This window comes from Oenanthe melanoleuca, chromosome 14, assembly GCF_029582105.1.
Source record: "Oenanthe melanoleuca isolate GR-GAL-2019-014 chromosome 14, OMel1.0, whole genome shotgun sequence".
Lineage (NCBI taxonomy): Eukaryota > Metazoa > Chordata > Aves > Passeriformes > Muscicapidae > Oenanthe > Oenanthe melanoleuca.
In genome coordinates, this window is record NC_079348.1 from 9,916,754 (window position 1) to 9,936,152 (window position 19,399).

Genomic DNA, 19,399 nt, shown 5'->3' on the forward strand with positions numbered 1-19,399 from the left:
AAGTTCAGCCATGCCTAAAGATAGAAAATACAGAATCCTCTTCTAAAGGGTGGATCCTCTGAGGAAGGATGCTCAGTAAATAAAGTGAGAGCAGCAGTAACTGCTCAGCGTGTTGGTTACAAAACTAATGATTAGAATCTGAACGTGCTTTCACTTTTAGTAGAGTTTCACATACTCTCTGCTTGGGGAAGGCTTTTTGCTTTTTATCGTTCGACTATTCCGTTCCCTTGTCTATCCATTGAATAATGCAGAAGTAGTTTCCCCTAAGAAATGTGAGATCACTGTGGGTGTTTGCTGGCATTTAAACTAGGTCAAACTTTGAATGATTTGGATCCAGCACAAGCAATTTTAAGTAATGAAATTAAGGTTTTAACAATCTTTTCATAGAACAAGTTTAATGAAATTGGGAGCCTTTTGAAATCCACGCTGATAGAGAAGATAAAGAAGTTTGATGGATGCCTGTCAAGATTCAGGAGATCAGTAAGTATCTATACATGATCTATGAATAAATCATGAAGTGTTCATGCAGTGTTAATTAAACATCATTATATTGCCTGCAGCTGTTTTTCCTTTTTGCTCAAACATTTCAGTGATGGCTCCTGTGCTGACCTGTAACTCAGAGACAAAACATGTTTAATGGTGGAGATTCTGTATCTCTGACCAACTCTGTGGAGTCAGAATTGCCTCGCAATGAAGTCAAAGTTTTTCTTGAGATCACTATGTGTTTTGAAATTGCTTCTTATTTTGGACCACTGTAGGTGCAGCATGTTGGTTTCCTGTCTGAAGCAGCTGGCTGGCCTTCAATGGTCTTGCAAAGGGCAGCAGGATTCCTGCACAGTGGGGGTACAGCTGTCACCCAGGTGTGGAAGCAAAGTGGAATCGGGCACATTCTGAGAAGCAGGATCCCACTTTACCTGGAGAAAATTCAAGATATTGTCCAGCAAATGCAGAATGAATTACAAAGTAAGAACAATGGTGCAAAGCAAGAATAGGGACAATGTCAGTGCAGGGCAAACCAAACTTCACTGTAAACGATAAAACATACTGAACAGCACAAAGGTTTCCATTTTGATCTAGCAAGAAGTGCTGACCTTGGCTCTTAGTGCAGAGTGGGAGCCTTGATGCAATAAGCTCTAAGAATGCTCTCAGTGAGCACCTTCCTAATAAAATCAGTGGTGAGGTTTTTTCTCGGTGGCAGGAGGCTGGGTTCAGTCTGATGAGAACAGAGTCTTTAATTCCTAAACTGAAGTATTTCTGCTAACAGTTCCCTGGCAAGCCTTTCCTCCCAAGGGGCTGTTCAATCCATCCTTGAGTTTTTAATACTTGTACTAATTGGATTTCATTTGATCTGGTTTTTTCCAAGCCTATCCAGTAGCCACTAATTCACTGTTCAGCTGGACTGTGGCCCATACTGAAACCTTTGAGAAATGTGGTCAGCTGGAATTAGCTGTGAGAACCTTCAGTTCTCACAAGGGTAAAAACTCACTTTGGGCTACTTAGCTCTAGGCTCTTCCCACTCAAAAGTTGAATTTGATTGATATACTGTGCTTGAAATCAGTTGTGACCTAACTGTCCTGTTGCTCAGCAGGAGCAGTCTGTGCAGTGATGTACAGCTGTACAGCTCTGATGGGGACACATTGCAGAGCATCCCTTACATTCTGTTGGACAGCAGCAATGTATTTATAAGGGGGTCAGGGTCAGAGCTAAATGGCTCTTTCAGTTCACAGCTGTGCAATCTGCCTGACTGCCATGGAAACACAGCTTCCTCTTCCACTTTTCTGTGCTCCTCCTTCACTTATGGGTGAAGTTGGGTGGAAACAAACAAGCAAAGGGCCACTTTGTACCAAAACAGCTAAGGTTTGTCTCATTAATGTGTTTGCTTCAGAGCCATTAGCAACTTTGAAGGATGCTTACTATGATGCAACCTTGAAGCCATTGGATGAAGTCTGGAGAGAGAAGACAGAAGAGCACATGAAGAAAATCCAGGCTTTCTTACCCAAGATTGTAAAAGATGTGTGGCTAATGGAACCAATCCAGGTGGCGTTAAAGGTTATGAAAGCAGGCTTGGATATGGTTGGTATAGCTCAGTTCTCCATTTCTAATGGTTTGAAAGACAAGGCCTACGCATTTAAGTCTCAGCTTTGAACTACAAATACACAAAAATAGTTAACTATTTTTGTTTATGGAAATAGTGCAGTTATCTTTCCACATAACAATTGCCTTGTGCACAGGCACTTTACTGTTCTTGCAATATTTGTCCTGCTTTGAAAGTACTTTTCCAGCTAGAGGAGAGGTTGTTTTACTAATTCTGGTTGAAATCACAGCAGCAGTAATCTGTCATTCATGTAGCTTTTACTTTTCTTGCCTGAGGAGGAGAAATTGTGATTCCAATAAAAAGTGCATAAATAAATCTGGGCTCTTCTAGTTGAAAAGGAAAGCATAAAAGATGTATCATAAGGCTAATTTATATTATTAAAGAACCAGTCCTTTCCAAGCTACTGAAGCACATTAACTTAGTGAAGCATTGCTATACTTTAAATTATGCTATTTAGGAAGAATATATTTCTGTCCATTATTTATTGGTGTTGTGACTAGAGTCTGTCCTCTGGATATTAATCTCTACATGACAAGACATGGTTAGGCAGGAGACAAATGCAAAAGACACTAAAGCAGTATTTTGCATATCTTGATTTAAAACTCATTTGCAAGTACTGACTCTGCCCTGAAGCCGTACTGAAATTGCTTGTATAATCTGTGGCCCTCCAACAGGCTACGCAGCAGGTGCTCAGCTGGGCAGAGGCCGCGTTTTCCAGAGCTGTGAGCAAGATCCGGAAGCCCTTGCTGAACCTCTACAGTTTTTCACCCAGGTAACTGGTAACTGGTGTTTTTGCAGGATCCCTGCTCTGGGCAGTGTTCTAAAACTATGCATAGTTATTCTTCCTGTCACTGTGCAGCTGAGGGCTCTGGACAGCCACCCAACCACTCTTTGCTTTGGTCACATCACATCCTAATGTTTATTTCTGTTGGCTGCCAGGCCCACTGTGTTTGAAAAGAGTTACTGGACAGCAAACAGACTATCAGTAACTGATAACTGGCCTGAGATGGCCTGGGGCAGTGCAGCTCTTGGCCAGAGTAGGGTTGTGTTTTGCTGTTCTAACCAGACTACAATTCTTACGAATATTCCACTTCAGCATTTCTAATAATAAAGCAACAGCATTTCATCAGTTCAGCAGATAAGGGGAGTTCTGTTTGTATCCTACAGCAACTGTTCGGTGGCAGGAAAGCTGCCAGTACTGCCTAAAGGAGACCTGTCCCTGCAGCTGGCAAATGTTACCACTTACCTCATTGGAGAAAAACTAATGAGGCCTCTGCAAGACCTCTACAATCTCAACATACTTGCAGAGTACTATAGATTCAAACGGAGGATGATGGAGAGCCCCTTTGAATGTAAGCCCTTTCCAAGCACTACTTTTTGTACCTGGGTCTATTTCCACTTAGTTCTTTATTTTAAAAATTGTATTTGGAATAGGAGTTTACACAGAGATGGTCGCTAATTAACAGTTTTCCTATTAACTTACATATTGTCTTGCTTGTAAGATAGTTGATGGTATGTGTAAGATCAACACTATGAGCAAAGCTGACATGCAGTAACACTGCTCTACTTAATATTCATGCCAATTTTCCAACTCTTTATACTTCCTACACTTAGGACTAGAAACAGCAGGTGATATTTATCTGCCTTATCCATATGCTCTTGTGAGTTGATACTATGGCTCACTGCTAGTCATACCTGTTGGCTCTGTGTCCTGGCAAAAAACTGGTGACTTCACCTCTGGTGCCTCTAGGATGAGCAAGCTGAGCTCTACCAAAACTTCAGTACTGCCTGTAAAAGTATTGCTAAATGCTAAAGGAATGCTCTAACAGTCCCAGCTGTCCCTTAGAGAGAAGCTTTTCCAGAAAACCCTTTTTAATGGTTTCCTCCCAGTACAGCATGACACAACAGAGGGTTGTGAACATAGGTCCTAGTGACCCAATAATCTGAGTCACGTATCAGAAGGGTTTCCTGGACTGCAGCTGTTTGATTCACTGGTTTGGAAGGCTCATTTTTGGAGGCGATTTTTGAGAATTAATATTCTTGTGTTTTCTGCATAATAATGTATAATGTGGGTGTGTGTGTTTATAAATATTACTACCAAATAGTACAATAACAAGTCAAGATGACCTTTGAATCCCAGTTCAACTTTACCAAAGTTTTATGGCACTCAGGTAAATCTATAACAAAATCAAACAACAAAAATAAACAAAAAAACTCAACAAAAAAATTAAAGTGTTTTGTTTCTGAAAAAGTTTTGTTGCAGAGCAACTGCACTGTAACTAATTAAAATGTATGTGTAATAATAAGTTGAGAAATTAAAACAAGAAGCTCTGTGTGTTGCAGTATGCACAGCATTTACTGCTTTGTGGAAAACTCACTGATGTTTCTTCTGAAATACCATCCTCCAGATCATGCTATGTTAGTGGGGACCAAGCATCTTGTGACTTTTGATGGAAAAATGTATGATTTGGCATCAAAGTGCAGTGTACTTCTTGCCAAGGATTTTATTCACAGTGCTTTCACTATAATACTAAATGAGGAAACCAGGAACTCAAGATCACTGTATGTGGAGATGAACCAGACTGTGATCACTATCTACCCACGACTAAAGGTAGGAAAATAAAGTCAAACATTTTTTATTTTCAGCAACATTTTTCTTCAACTGACAAAAAAAGTTTTAAAATATTAACGCTCAAAACATAGATCAGAAGCACTCTCAGGCAATGGCTTTAAAGTAACCACTTCTTAAAAAGAAAATACCTCTCCAAAACAAAAAGAGTTTAACTAAGGGCTGCCTCTGCTCTCTGTATATGACAGAAACTTCTCAATTTTCCTCTGACATGGTCTAAGAGAATGGCACTGAGAGGGAGGCTTTGTGCTTTCTGCTCTTTCAGAAGTTTAACACAACCCTGTTCTTATTCCCTTAATTCTGTGCTAAATTTGCCTTATCACACCTACAAATCCAGTGTGCTTGCCTGTGACTGAACTTTCACTATGACAGCTTTGAAATTGCATTTTCATTTTAAAACAGATATCCAAGAAGTATAACTTCTCCTTCACTGAAGAGAACTGCCAAGTTCTGGATCAATCCCTTGAAAACAGTACCATGAATTCAAGGCAAGGAACCAACAAAATAGAAGTATCTGATCAGAAAGGAGTTTCTGTCTCCTGTGATTTTCAGTATGATCTCTGTACTGTCACTCTGGCTGGGTGGCACCATGGTGAGTATCAATCATAGAGCTGCTGTCAGCTGTTAGTAATTTTTGCCATCTCTCTGAATTATCTGTATTACTGGTAGTACCAGCATCTGTGCTGTCTTTCACTGGTTTTTCCCCTCTTCATTTATATATACCCTGGAAATGGCCCTAGGCATTCCCAGTAATTGCCAAATAGAGCACAGAATGCACCATTCCAGGGAGAAGAGCAAGTTATGGGTTACTGTTGATTCAGTGCAATAAAGCAGAGGTACTGCAGCCAGCCCAGCTCCAAACCCTGGTTGAGAATCTGCTCTAGAGCAGGCTTAGCTTGTTAGACCTGCAAGACAACTACAGAGGGGAGGCCAAAAACATCACAGGGTTTTTGGTATTCTTGGAATGAATTCATGTACCATCCATGTACCCTACACTAGTCTAAGTCACCCCCCAAAGATTAGCAGAAAATGGATCTGATGCCTTGATGTGCTCAGAAGCCCAGGACCAGGTGAGACACGAGAGGGCAATGCAGGCAGAGCAGCTTCCCCTCTTCCACAACAGAGCTGAGCTCTGATGCACAGAATAATCAGAGCTCAGAAACAGCTGCTGTAATTTTCCTGCACCTAGTCCTGACAGCTCCTATTTTACACCATTTCAATTTTTTCCCAGGTATTTCAGCTGGGCTTTTTGGCACCAATGATAATGAAGCTGGAAATGAATGGATGGTGCCTAATGGTTCCTTCACTGACAATGTGAAAGAGTTCACACAGAGCTGGCAGGTAATGAACTGAGGGGCTCCTGAGCACAGAGGGCACTGACACACTGGGCTGGCTTAGATGAACTAAAGCTCAACAGTGAAAACAGCAGCACACTGCATTGTTTTGCTGTGTCTAACCACGGAAAAGGTTGCACATATTTGCTAAAAACTGTTCAAGGATTCCCTATTTGGCCTAGGTGGTAAAGTACGACACAGAGGTGGCTGTTGCTGATTTTAGAAGAAACTGATATTGGGGCCAAGTATCTTTAGTGTTTTCTTCCTTAGAGCACATCTTTCTGGAATGCAGGGACAGGTGGTACTAGGTCTGGGCCAAATCTCTACATTCATCACTCAGGCCACAGTTTGAACTTTTCTTCAGAAAAACTAGTTCTACCCGGGAATGCTGAGCATCTTAAATTTTTTTGTTCTTCATGCTTTACATCTTATCAATAAACAAAACTTTAGAAACAACTAACTAGTAAATTTGTTTTCCATCCCCACACCAAGTATTCAGACCTTTTTGGAAGGTGAGCTGCTGCTGTCAGTCACTGACTTGCATAAAAAGACTCCTATAACTATCATAAATAAATCTTGTAACAATTTTATACCAGTAATATTATAGCTCTACTTAATGTACTGTGTCATCAGCTGAAAATAATCTACATACACAAACATGCAGTTGTACAGAACCATTTGTGAATGCAGCCAACCAAGAAAAGTAGTCTTAATATGCTCTCAAACCATGTTGACAGGATCTTCTAAATCTCTTCCAAGTCTAATTTTAAGAATCTATTACTAAAAATAAAAGGAACCAAGATCATATTACCACAAAGATTTTGTGACTCTTCCATTTATCCTGTCTCACAGATGCCTGAGTTCTGGGAACAAAAATCTCATTTTCAGCTTTATGTCAGCACTTTACTGTAAAAGAGGATGGCTTCAAGTATCTTGTACTTCTTGCTGTTGCAGATAAAGTTAATGAGCTTGCAACCTATGTTTATGTTAATAATGGGGCAGGATAATGTGACTGACCAAAGGCACGATTTTCTTAATTGCTACAAATATTAATATGTTCATAAAAATGCAAAACTCCCCAGAGCCATTGAACAAAAGAATCTATTAAAGGCCATACATAAGAAACTTAGTGCCATACAGAAGCAGGACAGCCCAAGTGTCCTTCTTTAGGGGCAGAATGGCTGCACTTGCACTATTGATTCACACTGAACTGTGAACTCTGACTGCAGCTTGTTCCCAGGAGCTTTATCACATCCTTTGTCATGCACCGACCTTGCAAAGGACGTCAGCAGAACTCCACCATAACAAGGCCAGGGCTGCACAACAGGAAAGGACTGAGTGTCTGACTCCTGCAGGATGAGGGTTAGCACAGAGTAAACTGCCAGTTTATTTTCCTTAGTAACTAAAATAACTACAATTTACACTTGCTTAAAGAACTTCTTGGTAGTGTGGTTTTGTTGTTTTCTTTTAAAGCCACCTTTACCTATGAATAATCCAGCAAGGGTATGAATTTTTTTTTCTCCATCAGAAAGCACAACTTTGACCTGTCAGATCTATATAAAAGAGAACTAGCCAACTGCCTGCTATGTCAGCAACTACACACCAAAATCCTTCAGTGAATAACAGAATCAATAGCAAAAGGAAATAAGGTCTAATCTGCAAGGTGCCTCTCAATATTAATGAACAATAAATATTAGAGCAGGGTACTGAGCTGCCCATATCATCCTTCAAACCAGCTCACACTGGAAATCTGAAGAACTCATCCTACCCTGATGTATGCAAAAAAACCCCAAAATACACCAACTTCAGTAATTCTGTTTTCCCAGGTGAATAAGTGCAGTCTTGTACTGAAGAAAGAAAAGCCATGTCCAGTTACAGCTAAGCAACACATCTGTAAAATGTTCTTTGAAGAACCACATTCACTTCTTAGGAACTGCTTCAGAGTTGTAAGTAGAACTTCAGCCAGAAGCACTGTCTTAATTATGTGTCATACTTCTGAGGACACATACTCATTGCAAAGATATTGAAGCTTAGTTGCAGAGAACTTTAGAAGTAATCAAAACAGCAACTCAGAGAGAAAAAAAGCTGGTTTTATCACTATCAATATGAAAAGAGGTTTTGACACCCAAAGAGTAGTGGCATGACACCACTGCTCTTTAGGATACAGGTCCAGAATTTGGAAACAGAAATGACCTCCTGTTCAGAAGGGAATAAAGATAATGAATGGTCCTAACCAGGCAAGGGGGAGGGGACACAACCCAAATCTCTGGGTTTACCAGGTGCCCTTGCTCCCCTAACCCATCCCTTTGTGTCCAGGTGGAGCCCAAGCCATTCTACACCATGTGTACACAGGACACCTGTGACTCTCCGGCCTTGGGGGCTGCCTGCAGCTTAGCAGCAGCTTTTGTTCATTTGTGCAACCGGAATTTTGTCCCTGTGGAAATCCCTCCACAGTGGTAAGTTTCATTTCTTTTACAACCCCGAAAATTCTGATTGCTTTACTCCAGTACTTACATGTCTGTAATTCAAGAACACATGAGAAAATAAAACTAATTAATCTGACTGATCCTATTCCCAGAAATGCTCTTCCTGGCTACCTCCCCTTCCTGCTGTTCACTCACCAGCACACCAGAGCCCATCCACTGTACACTCTCTACTGCCTTCCTTATTTTGTCCTAATCTGCTGTGTAACAAAGGCAGAAGGATACCTGCAGAATCCTGTGCCATGTCCCCAGGAGTTCTCCTCTTGGATAATATTTCTGGTTCCATCTTTTTTTGGTCTGAATGATGCATTTGAATGCATATTAACAACAATGCATATACAATAAAAAAAATAGTCGGAGACTTATTTTTCTACTTTTCAGTGTCTAGTAATGAAATTTATCTTTTCAACCTAGAATATCCAGATTATCAATACTTATGTTTTAATGCAGCTGTCATCCAAATTGCACTGTTAATTGGATTCCTGGAATATAGCTAAGGAAGATGAAAACCCAGAAGACAGCAGTAGCACTTGCTTGAAATTTTTAAAATTACAATTCTTTCCCACTTCTGTAGTTATTGCGCCAATTTGTGTGCTCCAAAAGTGACTGGAGCTACATGTGCTGCTAACTGGAGTTCCATTATTGATACTCTTGCCCAAGTAGTAACTCACTGTATTTTTGCAAGACTGCAATGGAAACATTTACACCATATAAATGGCAGAATCACACAAAAGAGCTAATTATACTTTTGTTTGAAATGAAGGCCTTAAGTTTACTCCTTTTATGCTCTGTGCTTTGCTAGGACTGAGTAGTGAAAAGAGGGTACTATATTTAATGAAACATTATTTATTTGCATTTGTAAACTCACTACTATCTCAAATGAATGATTCAGTGACTACAAACCCATTTGTAGCCTTAAAAGATTTACAATTATTAGCTGATTTCTTACCCATTAAGGAAGGGAGTAGTATTTGTAGATGTGTTTGTTGGCCATAAATAAAAACCTAGAAAAAGAACACTCACTGTGTCTGTTAGTGCACCACATCACACTCCCATATGATGAAACAAGGTCACATGTCAGGATCTGCCTGAGCTGTTCAGTTCACTCAGCTCCTAAGCAGTGGATGATCAGGACATTCCTGGGTAACATCTTGCAGGCAGTGAGTGGTTTTAGCTCCAGTAGCTATATAAATTCTTCAACACACAGATTTAACAAAATTTGTCTCTATTTAATATTTGAGTCAACAGAATATTCAGTTGAAAACAGTGTTTTAGAATAGCTTGGTAATTGAATGATTGAAGTCAGCTAGTGCTGCTAGTTTACATTATCCCATTTCTGTGGAAAAGGACTGGAATGAAGGTGGATCACAAGCTCAGTTAATGAGACCATGCTAATAAAGAAGCAAAATACATTGGGGATGTACACATGAATCAACATATTTAAGACAAGAAATACATCTTCTCTATTTAGGTTATTTCATTTATCCAGTTTTAGACACCATGTTTTACTTAAATTGTGAAACAGTTGAGAACAGTCCTGGGGAAAAAAATGGAAGGGTTGAGAAAAGGCATGAGTTAAGTCTCTAAATATGTAAACACTCTAAAGAGAAGGAAGTTGAACAGACCAAACTCAGAGGGAATTAGGTTTGACACAGTGAAAGAGTCTGTAATGGTTAGGTTACTCACGCACAGTAACTGATAACCAGTGATGATCATGAGAGCAAAACAGAAAGTGGCTGTCAGCAGAAACTACCTCTGCACTATTTCTTAGAAATTCATGCTTGTCAGGGATCTTCCACTGAATAGCTGAACTACCCAGACCTCCTAACTTTAGAAATAATGCTGCCTTTTTCCTCCTAAATGTGAATTTATCAAACATGAGATAACCTTACATCTTTATTTCAGTTTAGCGATCTAAGGTAAAACCATATCTAAAATGCTGGAGTACTTTCCCCACATTTTTTTATGTCATAAATATATCTGATGCTATTTTTCCTTCAGAGATTTTTTGTATTTCACTGTAATGAAAGGTTATATTACATGTGACTTGTACTTACTTCTTACCTGGACTTCATCTCTTCTTCATTTCAGCTTGAACCAGTTCTGAATGGCAGATACCAGCCCTGAAGATTGAAGAACCATTTTAGCACCCAAAACAGAACAGTTATTTTAGGTAGACAAACTAGAGGCAGGAACAGGCAGACAACAGTAGAAGAGTGAATGCATTACTGTTAACTGTGAACATAATGAAGTGTATATATAGTATATAAGGAAAGCTTTCCACCAAGAACTCCCGAGGACAAGAGAAATTATGTCAATATATTGACAAGAAACTATAGTCCACCAAAAGAAATTGGACATGAAACTATCAGTTACTCTAAAAAAAATTTCTCCCATTCAATGGCAAAATTGCCTCTCCACGAGCCTTGAACCATGGCACAAATACACTGAAAAGCTGAGAGAAGCTCTCTTCCAGCTCAGAGTAGTACAACTGGACTACTTTGTGAAAGCAGCCATCATCAGGTTGGGTCAGCAGAAATGCTGACTTCTTTTTTCTCCAGAAATGAAACTCCACTGCTCAGCAGTTCTGGAGAAAGTTATCTATCTTTTTCCAGGGAAGTGCTCCAACACACAAGAAGGCTAAGATAGAAATAAGATGGGTAAATAATGGAAAGCAGTTAATAATTTCCTCATTTTTATGCTAGTTAACTTTTCCCTTATTAATATACACACTGTTAAATAAGAAATAGCCTTTTTGGTTTCTGTGCACCAGTTTCACATTTTCCTTTTGTGTCTTTACAATCCCCTTGTCAGCAGTCAGCTGATGTGCTGGGAAAAGGTAACCAATATCTACCCTACCCACGAAATAACATTAGAGTGTTATAGCTACTGTTGTGTGTCTCACCTGTTAAATCCCTTTCTGCATTGTAGGTCACTTGATTTAAAAATTACATTACCTTTCTCCACACAGTGCCTGGAATGCAGCTATTCCTTGGTAAAAGGTAGCACTGCAAAATCCATCCAATGTCTTTGCATAATATGCAAACATTGACATAATGGTGTTCTGTACTATGACATCATGCTAATAAACATTTGACTGTCTTATTTTTACACTGGAGTACATTTTTATTGATTATTCATAACAACAAAGCTGTACTGACCTAGAGAATTGTAACTGGCTGGTTTTGACTGACTCACAGAAAAAGCAAGCAGCTGCCTCTTATCTCCTGTACACTGCTTGCAGCTGCACTCACTTTCTGAGCACTTACTCTCTAGCTTGATACAAATTAAAACCTGACTCTTACACTAGTCAGGGAAAAAATCCTGCAATTCCCACACACATCAGATGCTAGAAATCAAGTCTTCCTCTGTAATAATTTTATACCTGCACCCTCGTAAAAAGCCAAAATTGAATGAAATATTTCTAGAAGTTAAAGAATATTTATACCAATTACTGATTAAAAACCACCTAATTTTCTCCCCAGTCACTGAATGTCACTTCACTCCCTAGCAAAGCACATTAAGCACCTCTGAAAAAAGAGGTGACAGTTTTAGGAATAAAGAAAAACATCAGCAAGTAGAGGAAAAGATTGAGAAGAGCTCAGTCAGCAATACAGAAATACAGGAATTTAACTAAATGCTAACTGCAGACAGCAACACTGAGCTGGATGCAGACACCAGGTCTTCTCTAAAAGCTGTATATTACTTATCACTTGTAATAAAGATGCCATTTAACTACCAATAAACATTTTTAACTGCAGCCATTCCGCTCAGCCCAGTTTGGCATCTTTGAGCTGTTCCCAGGTTCTCCATGCACACAGTTCCTGTCTAGATACTCTAGAGTCAGGAACTTGGCCAGGCCCTGGACACACCTCAAGCCCCGAAGCTCAGCAGGAGGCAGACCCAGCTGCACTCCAGCCCTAGAGCCACAAGGCTGCAGGAAGCTCTGCTGACCCCTGGGCCAGGCTGGACACACCACTGACCCACAGCACCTGCCTGCACACAGGGCACATATGGGACACCATGTACACTGAGCAGGGCTAACAGAGCCATCATCAGGGGTGAGGGGAAAAAAGGGAACAGAAAACAACTCCACACTACCCCCCACTTAAATGAAGAGTTCCACATCATGTTCATAAGTGGAGTTGAGCACTGATTCATAGCTGTCATGAATACAGTCTTATCTCTGTGTTTCTGCCCTGCCAGACTCTGCTGCTAATGCAAAGGCAAGTGCTCTGTCACACCTGTTCACCAAATACCTGTCCACAAACACAGCAGTGTCACAGGCCACGGGGTTCTTTGACTAAACCTTTTAATGAACCAATAAAACCATCCAGCCAAACCATTTTTAATTATACCTTATTTACTGCATGGTAATGTCTCATCTGGAGAATTCAAACATGGAGCCAACACATCACCCTCCCACCTCACAGAGAGATGGCAGCTCCTATCAGCAAACACCTCACCAGAGTGACAGGGATGTGGGGAGGTCTGTTCCAGATGTACCTGGAGGGAGGCACAGCAGTCTCCCTGCAGGGCAGTGCGCCAGCTTCAGACAAAACAGCCCTTGGACGAACTGAGAGACCTTTGTGGTTTCTAATGGATGTGAACCTCTGGAAAAGCATCACTTTCAAAGGGTTTGACTGAATCAGATCAATCCAGCAGCTTCAGTATTTCAAAAGTGGCTTTTTTCTCTGCACTAGCCCTGGCTTTGTCAGGACTAAACTTTTAGTAGATAACCACTGACAACACTGCAACATTATTGAACACCTTGACTGTGTTCATGCTTCTGATGCAGGTAGTACAGTAAATAAACCATTTTGTTATATGGCAAATACATAATTATCCATTGCATATCTCATGGATCTCCCCACCACACAACACAGGAATTTCTGCCTCTCTAACTCCTGCTGTGAGAGTACTTTGAACACACCTACCCACACCAGCTGTCCTTGCAGAGCACAGACAGATTCAGTTTTGCTTCCCAGTGTAGTTTTAGTGCTTACAACTCACCTCCAATATGTTCTTTATACAGCACCCCCACGACCTATGAAGTTCACAGAATTTCTGCATATTACACCAAGTTAGCCCCAAAACAGATGTAACAAGAGCTCAGCTTTGACCTCCTCCTCCACACAGGGCTAAAGATGCCCCTTATACTGTAATTCCTCAGTTACATTCTCTGCTGTACAACAGCAACAAAAATCACAAAAAATGTTCTAACTGCAGAATTTGAGATACATGGTGAGGAAAAGGGCGAATTCCAAGTAGAGGAATTAAGTTCACAGTGCTTAACTGTGGAAATCCAGAAACAAGGCCCTTATGCGCAGCCTTAAACAGCCACCAACAGGCATAAGCACTATCAGCTTCTCATTAGGTGAAATAAGCTAAGCTGGGAGTCAAAGCAATCTCCAGCAATCTTTTGTTTAGAAGTACAACACTCACCCTGGCTACAAGTGTCTTTTGCTTTGATCTCCTAGGAAAATAATTTTTAATATGAACCAGTTACCAGCTGCTATACTGGTCACATGGATTACTTCTGAAGGGCTACAGCACTCCGTAAGTGGATTTTTTCCAGAATTACAAACAATAAATGAACCTAGACCACCAAAATTATTAATCTCTGTATTTTTGGCATTTCATCAGCAAGATCTCAGAGCACAGGACTTCTACTATCCAACTGCCTGTGATGTGTTCTGATTTGGAATACCAAACTCAAGACTGCAATTGTACTCTAAAATCCAGTCCTTAGTCTGCAAAGATCTCACATATTTAAAGCATGCTAGTTTCCACACACTTTTAAAACCTAATCCCACAATTTAAAAATTTAATTACCACCACTTGATTGTTGTCTTGAATTGCAGAGCTTTGAATCAGAGATTCTCTTCCCTTCCAATATGCATGCCTAATTAATATAACTCTACTGCTGGACAATACAGTCCCCAGTCACAAAGCCATTCCACACAGATTACACAAAGCATTCATAAGGACCCAAATTCTCTTTAGACAAGATGGAAAATAAATAGTAACATTTCTACTTCTTATAGATTTCTTGATGCTATTTCATAGTTTGTTTTTTTCAGAGGAAAATAAAAGATAAGAATAGAACATAACTTAGAAATATTTAACCTGTTAAAAATAACATACACTGGAAGAAAAAAACCTTAAAAAAGACAAATGCACTTAGGGATGGAATGCTTGTTTCCAGAGATAGAAAGTATTTACATCTTGCACGTGGAGAACCTGTTCCAAGGAATCCTGCATCGCATCTTTTCATTCACTTCACTTTACTGGAACAGAGGGGTCATTACCACTTTAGGTATTTCAGAAACTAGAGAGGTATTTTAAGTACAAGATAGTGTTAATGGTTACCAAATGACACCTGTCTTACAAGTAGTTTACAGACATGGTGATTACTGAAACAGAAAATACAGGTGAAAACCATTATTTCCAACCACAGCCTAAATGGGCTGGAACACCTTTTGCCTTCATGGTACTGAGTTCATCCTGTTAACACGAGCCCTCTGCAGCCCTTGCTGCCATGAACACCCTGCTGTAGAACATGTGCTCCCCCCAAACAGCAGCTAACTCACAGAGAAGCAAACATACAGCCTCTTTAATAGCACGGACAACTTACTCAAAACACCAAATAGGCACTTCTCAAATATGCTGATATAAAAAGAGAGTGGAAGACATGAACGCTATGATTATTATCAGAAAAACATTGGTCCCTACACTTAACTGAGTCCAACTTATTCTGGTTTACTCCAGGAGTGGTTACACAGAATAGTCCAATGTTCTGCACCAAAAGGCAAAAGAAAACAAATTTACATCTCTTTTAAACAGAAAATAAAAGCTATTAGGGGATGACTCTGTGCAAATCCTCCACTTCAAGGTTCCACATGTTCTTATGGACGGGGTTTTCAGAGAGATCTGTCATCTTTATTGCTCGAAGAACAGGCTCAGGACTGCAGGACCGCACCACACCCATCACCATTACATACTTCCCTAAAAAACAAGTAAGCATTACATTTAATTTACCTTTGTACTATCACTTAAATACATAAACCAAATTACTTAAAGCCAAGTAAACAGTGTAAATGGAAGATGCCAATACCAGTGTAAGAAAACTCAATTAATGAAGATTGCTTAGAAGAAAATTTCAGAAAAAGGCTTCATTATCCGTACAGCCACTTTTATGGCGTATGTAACTACATTTGCACATACAGTAAGAGCCCAATAAACACAAATTTGTCCTGCTGTGTAAGTGGACAGAGGACAGGTCAAAAGGCTGGATTTTTAAGCCATGTGCCTATTCTGTACCACAATTTCTGCAATTCTGCAGACCAACGCTTCTCCATTTGAACTGGCAGTTCTGGTGAAGGGAAAGAAACCAGAAAAGATAAGTAGGAGAAGAATCCCTCTCCTCGTTCAGGGCCTCTTGCGCTGGGCCCGGCCGGGCGGAGGGGATGTGCCGAACCCCACTAGCCCGGACACGGGCAGGGACAGCGAGGGTCCCGCACCCCGGTACCTGCGCTGAGGCACGGCCGGCCCTGCGGCACCTGCTCCACGCCCAGCACGGTGAAGGCGCCGCTGCCGTCCTGCAGCCGGGCCGAGCCGCCTTCGGCGCCGCGCCGCACCTCCAGCACGGTGCCCTGCATCCACACGGCCCGCAGCGACAGCGGCGCCCGGCCCGCCGCTGCCCGCCGCAGCTGCCAGGAGCCGCCCGCGCCCCGCTCCGCCCGCCGCAGCTGCGCCGCCAGCACCTTCACCGGCGGGCCCGGCGCAGCGCCCGCCATGCTGAGGGCCGCCTCAGGCCGCGCAGCCGCTGAGGGCGGGAGCGCCCGGCCCCGCCCGCCCCCGAGCGGCGGCAGCGCCGCAGCTGCGGAACGGCCTGGGCGGAACGGGAGAAGCCGTGCACGGCCGGGTTTGCGGGTGCAGAGCCGCGGCTGCGCCCTGTGCCGGCCCCCGAGCCCCCGCCGCTCACCGGGATGTGCCCTGAACCCGCCTCGTTCTGCGTGGTTTCGGTTGAGGAGCGGCCGCTCTCCGTGCCGCTGGCAGTGTGAGCTGTGCGCGCTGCTGGCCCGGGCCCGGCGGACCCGCTGAGGGCGCTCTGCCCCTGCCCGCTCCGCAGCCAGCCCGGCTCCCGCCCTGCTCGGCGGGAACGGACCGCGCCGTCCACTCCCAACTTGATGGGGCTGCTCCGGTTTCCTGAGAAAACGGGAAAATGCATATGCTGGTTTTCCCAGGAATGCTCTTCTGGGGAAATCCGGAGCACAATGCACTGAAAGCATGGGCAGTTTTAAGATGGGAGACTTTAATTCCAAGGCTTTTATGAATTTATTTACTGTCTGTTTATATTACAGACAGGCGAGCTCACTTTGCAGCAGTCTGGTATTCTTGAAATGTTACGGTTTCTTTTGCGTGGGTGGGTTGACATCTCATTTAGAAAATAAGCCAAGAAATAAAGTAATGACGAAACGGGAGCATGGAAAAAAGACAAGAATCAGGAAAACCAAAGGGATGGGTTCATTACTTTCACAGGTCCTATTATCTACAAAACTGCAGAATGGGTAAAAATATACTGACTGCAATCATTCTTCATTAGAAGAGCTTTTGTTCTCCATTAAAATAGGCAGTTACTTTATTTTAAAGATCTGGTTTTGTCCTGAGCAGCAAAATAAAAAAAAGACTTTTTTTTTCTACTCACCCATCATGTTGTGAATTATTTATTCAGTATTTTTTCCCAAAGATATTTTCTGTTTAGAGGCATTCTGTAAATGGGACTGTATTCTTTTTATAGTGTAAGGAAGCAGTTAATTTTTTGTTACCACTTACAGTAAGAATAAAACATGATATTGGTAATAACAATAAAAACACTGACATCTAAGCACAATGCAGAACTGTGTAATCTGGCAATCAAATCATATGGCTTACAGGAATAGAAAGACATTAGATGGTTACTGTATATGAATGTAAGATTTGAGCGAGGCTCACAAGAGAATATTTGTAATTTATGCCCTTAAGCTGCAGTCACTTGACAGCATCAATATTTAGTTTCACTTAAAAAAAAATTAATTGTGCCAAATATTGATAAAAGTATTGTATTCCTATTTGTTACTGCATAATAGGAGGGTCTAATGCCTATTAAGCCATTAAATCTACAGATCAAGGCAAGATCCCTACAAGAATGTAATCTTCAGGAGAGACTAAAAGGTCTCTTTTAAAAGATTTGCCTTCAAGAAACTGTATTATTAAAAGGGCAAAAGCACTGGCAACCTGCATCAAGAAATAGATTTGGTTTCCTAAACCAGAAAACCCTTATCTTTCAGTAAAATGCTAAATTATGCTGAATTACCTGCAAAGCTCTTCCCTAAGACCTGGGGCAGCTCAGCACAGACACATTCTGCAGCTGCAGGGACAATGTCTGGGGCCTCAACAGACTATTCTGGAGGTGACCCCACAGCAATCATCTTCTGATTTAAGGGTAGCAGAGGAAGCTCAGTACATAGCTGGAAAAAACACTACTGAGTTGGTGCTGCCAGGCTCTAAATTACACTGGATTAAATATGAGCAGATTTTTTTTGAGAGCAGACTTGATGAAAGAGTTTCGGTTTGCATGGATTAAAAAAGAAGGAATCAATCTTCTGCCTGCTACTAAAATATGTACCTCACTTCAAAGCAATCTTCAAGGACATTATTCCTCAGGCTGACATGTACATGAGACTGTCACAGCATGGGCAAAAAAAAAGGTCAAACTACACCTAGACAACACAATCCAGATGAAAGCAGGAGTCAGGGCTCCCTCAGTTACAAGGGCTCCCTCAATTACACTGACAGTGTTTTGTTGGTATGGTGCCAAGAGAGCTTAAAAGAGAATTTGACCCCAGATCTCTGTGAAAAGAGATTTCCAAAGAAGCAGCAACTTGAAATTTTCTATCCAGCTCAGACCTTTTTGTGCTCCTGCTGACAGTACTACTTAAAATGGAAACAATTCCCTGCTTCTCTCCCTAATTTTGGTAAATTACAGAAGCAGAAAAATCCTTCTTTCCCTTTGCCAGGAAGTGTGATTTTTTACAGCCTTCCATCCTAACCCAAAAAAATTTAAAAAAATCCTTCTCTCCAGTCCATTGGCCAATGTGTACAGAACAGGGTCTTCAATTTTATTTCTGTTTCTCTTTCCTAGTACTGAGAAGTTATGAACTGGATTTCAAACAAATTTTTTTTCTAGGATTTGGAATCCGAGTATGTTGGGGAAGATGAAACTGAGGAATCTTGCAAATATGAATGCTCAGATTCTGGGAATTGTTGGGGAAGGTAGAACAGGAAAGCCCTAGTTACTGAATTACCATAAACACAATAGGATGGCTCGATGAAGCTAATCCACTCTTCATTAAACAATGCTTTTGGCCAGAGGGCAAGGCCAAAAGCCACAAAAGACTGACCCGCACCCAAAGATTAGATCTTAGAGTTTAGAATGTCACTTGCTATGCTAATGTAAGATTTCCTATAGGCTGTATGTAAATGCTATAGAATTAGTATTTTGTATTAGATTGGTTTTTAGGAATTAGAATATTCATGATGGAAGTGGATTTACTGTGTTACAAACAGGAAGACTCTTCTCTCCTCTCCTCTCCTCTTCTCTCTTTCTCTTCCTATCTTTACTCCTTGCTCTTCTCCCTCTCCCTTTACCCCAATACCCTTTTATCCCATTACTCTTCTCCTCTTCTTCCTCTCTTTTCCCTTTTCTTTTCCTCTTCTCTTCCTCTCTTTACCCTCCTTCTTCTCTCTTTCTCTCCCCCTTTTTATCTCTTTAATCTGCACGTGGCTGTGCCGGGCAGCTCCTTGCAGACTCCCT

General features: G+C 41.3%; 2 protein-coding genes across 2 annotated transcripts in view; one reads left to right on the top strand and one right to left on the bottom strand.

Annotated features, from left to right (window-relative positions):
* LOC130259416 (uncharacterized) overlaps positions 1-11,652 on the top strand; it is a 76,838-nt gene extending 65,186 nt beyond the window's left edge. The window contains exons 63-73 of the mRNA XM_056503677.1: positions 388-480; positions 759-963; positions 1,886-2,073; positions 2,770-2,867; positions 3,263-3,447; positions 4,504-4,706; positions 5,127-5,316; positions 5,956-6,065; positions 7,885-8,004; positions 8,375-8,514; positions 10,633-11,652. Of these exons, the coding sequence (XP_056359652.1) occupies positions 388-480; positions 759-963; positions 1,886-2,073; positions 2,770-2,867; positions 3,263-3,447; positions 4,504-4,706; positions 5,127-5,316; positions 5,956-6,065; positions 7,885-8,004; positions 8,375-8,514; positions 10,633-10,648 (1,548 nt within the window). The 3' untranslated portion in view covers positions 10,649-11,652. The remainder of the gene's footprint in view (positions 1-387; positions 481-758; positions 964-1,885; positions 2,074-2,769; positions 2,868-3,262; positions 3,448-4,503; positions 4,707-5,126; positions 5,317-5,955; positions 6,066-7,884; positions 8,005-8,374; positions 8,515-10,632) is intronic.
* Positions 11,653-14,153: 2,501 nt separating this feature from the next.
* Positions 14,154-16,388, bottom strand: RMI2 (RecQ mediated genome instability 2). The gene is made up of 2 exons (XM_056503732.1): positions 16,073-16,388; positions 14,154-15,549 (listed from the first exon to the last, which is right to left on the bottom strand). Exons 1-2 carry the CDS (start codon positions 16,338-16,340, stop codon positions 15,401-15,403), a joined length of 417 nt encoding a protein of 138 aa, XP_056359707.1. The 5' UTR covers positions 16,341-16,388; the 3' UTR covers positions 14,154-15,400.
* Positions 16,389-19,399: the final 3,011 nt, after the last annotated feature.

What these genes read in the sequence shown, in the direction of transcription:
- RMI2 (XM_056503732.1), bottom strand. Translation starts at nt 16,340, where the DNA reads ATGGCGGGCGCTGCGCCGGGCCCGCCGGTGAAGGTGCTGGCGGCGCAG. An exon ending in CCGGCCGTGCCTCAGCGCAG is followed by an intron (nt 15,550 to 16,072) that starts GTACCGGGGTGC and finishes CTTGTTTTTTAG; the next exon opens with GGAAGTATGTAATGGTGATG.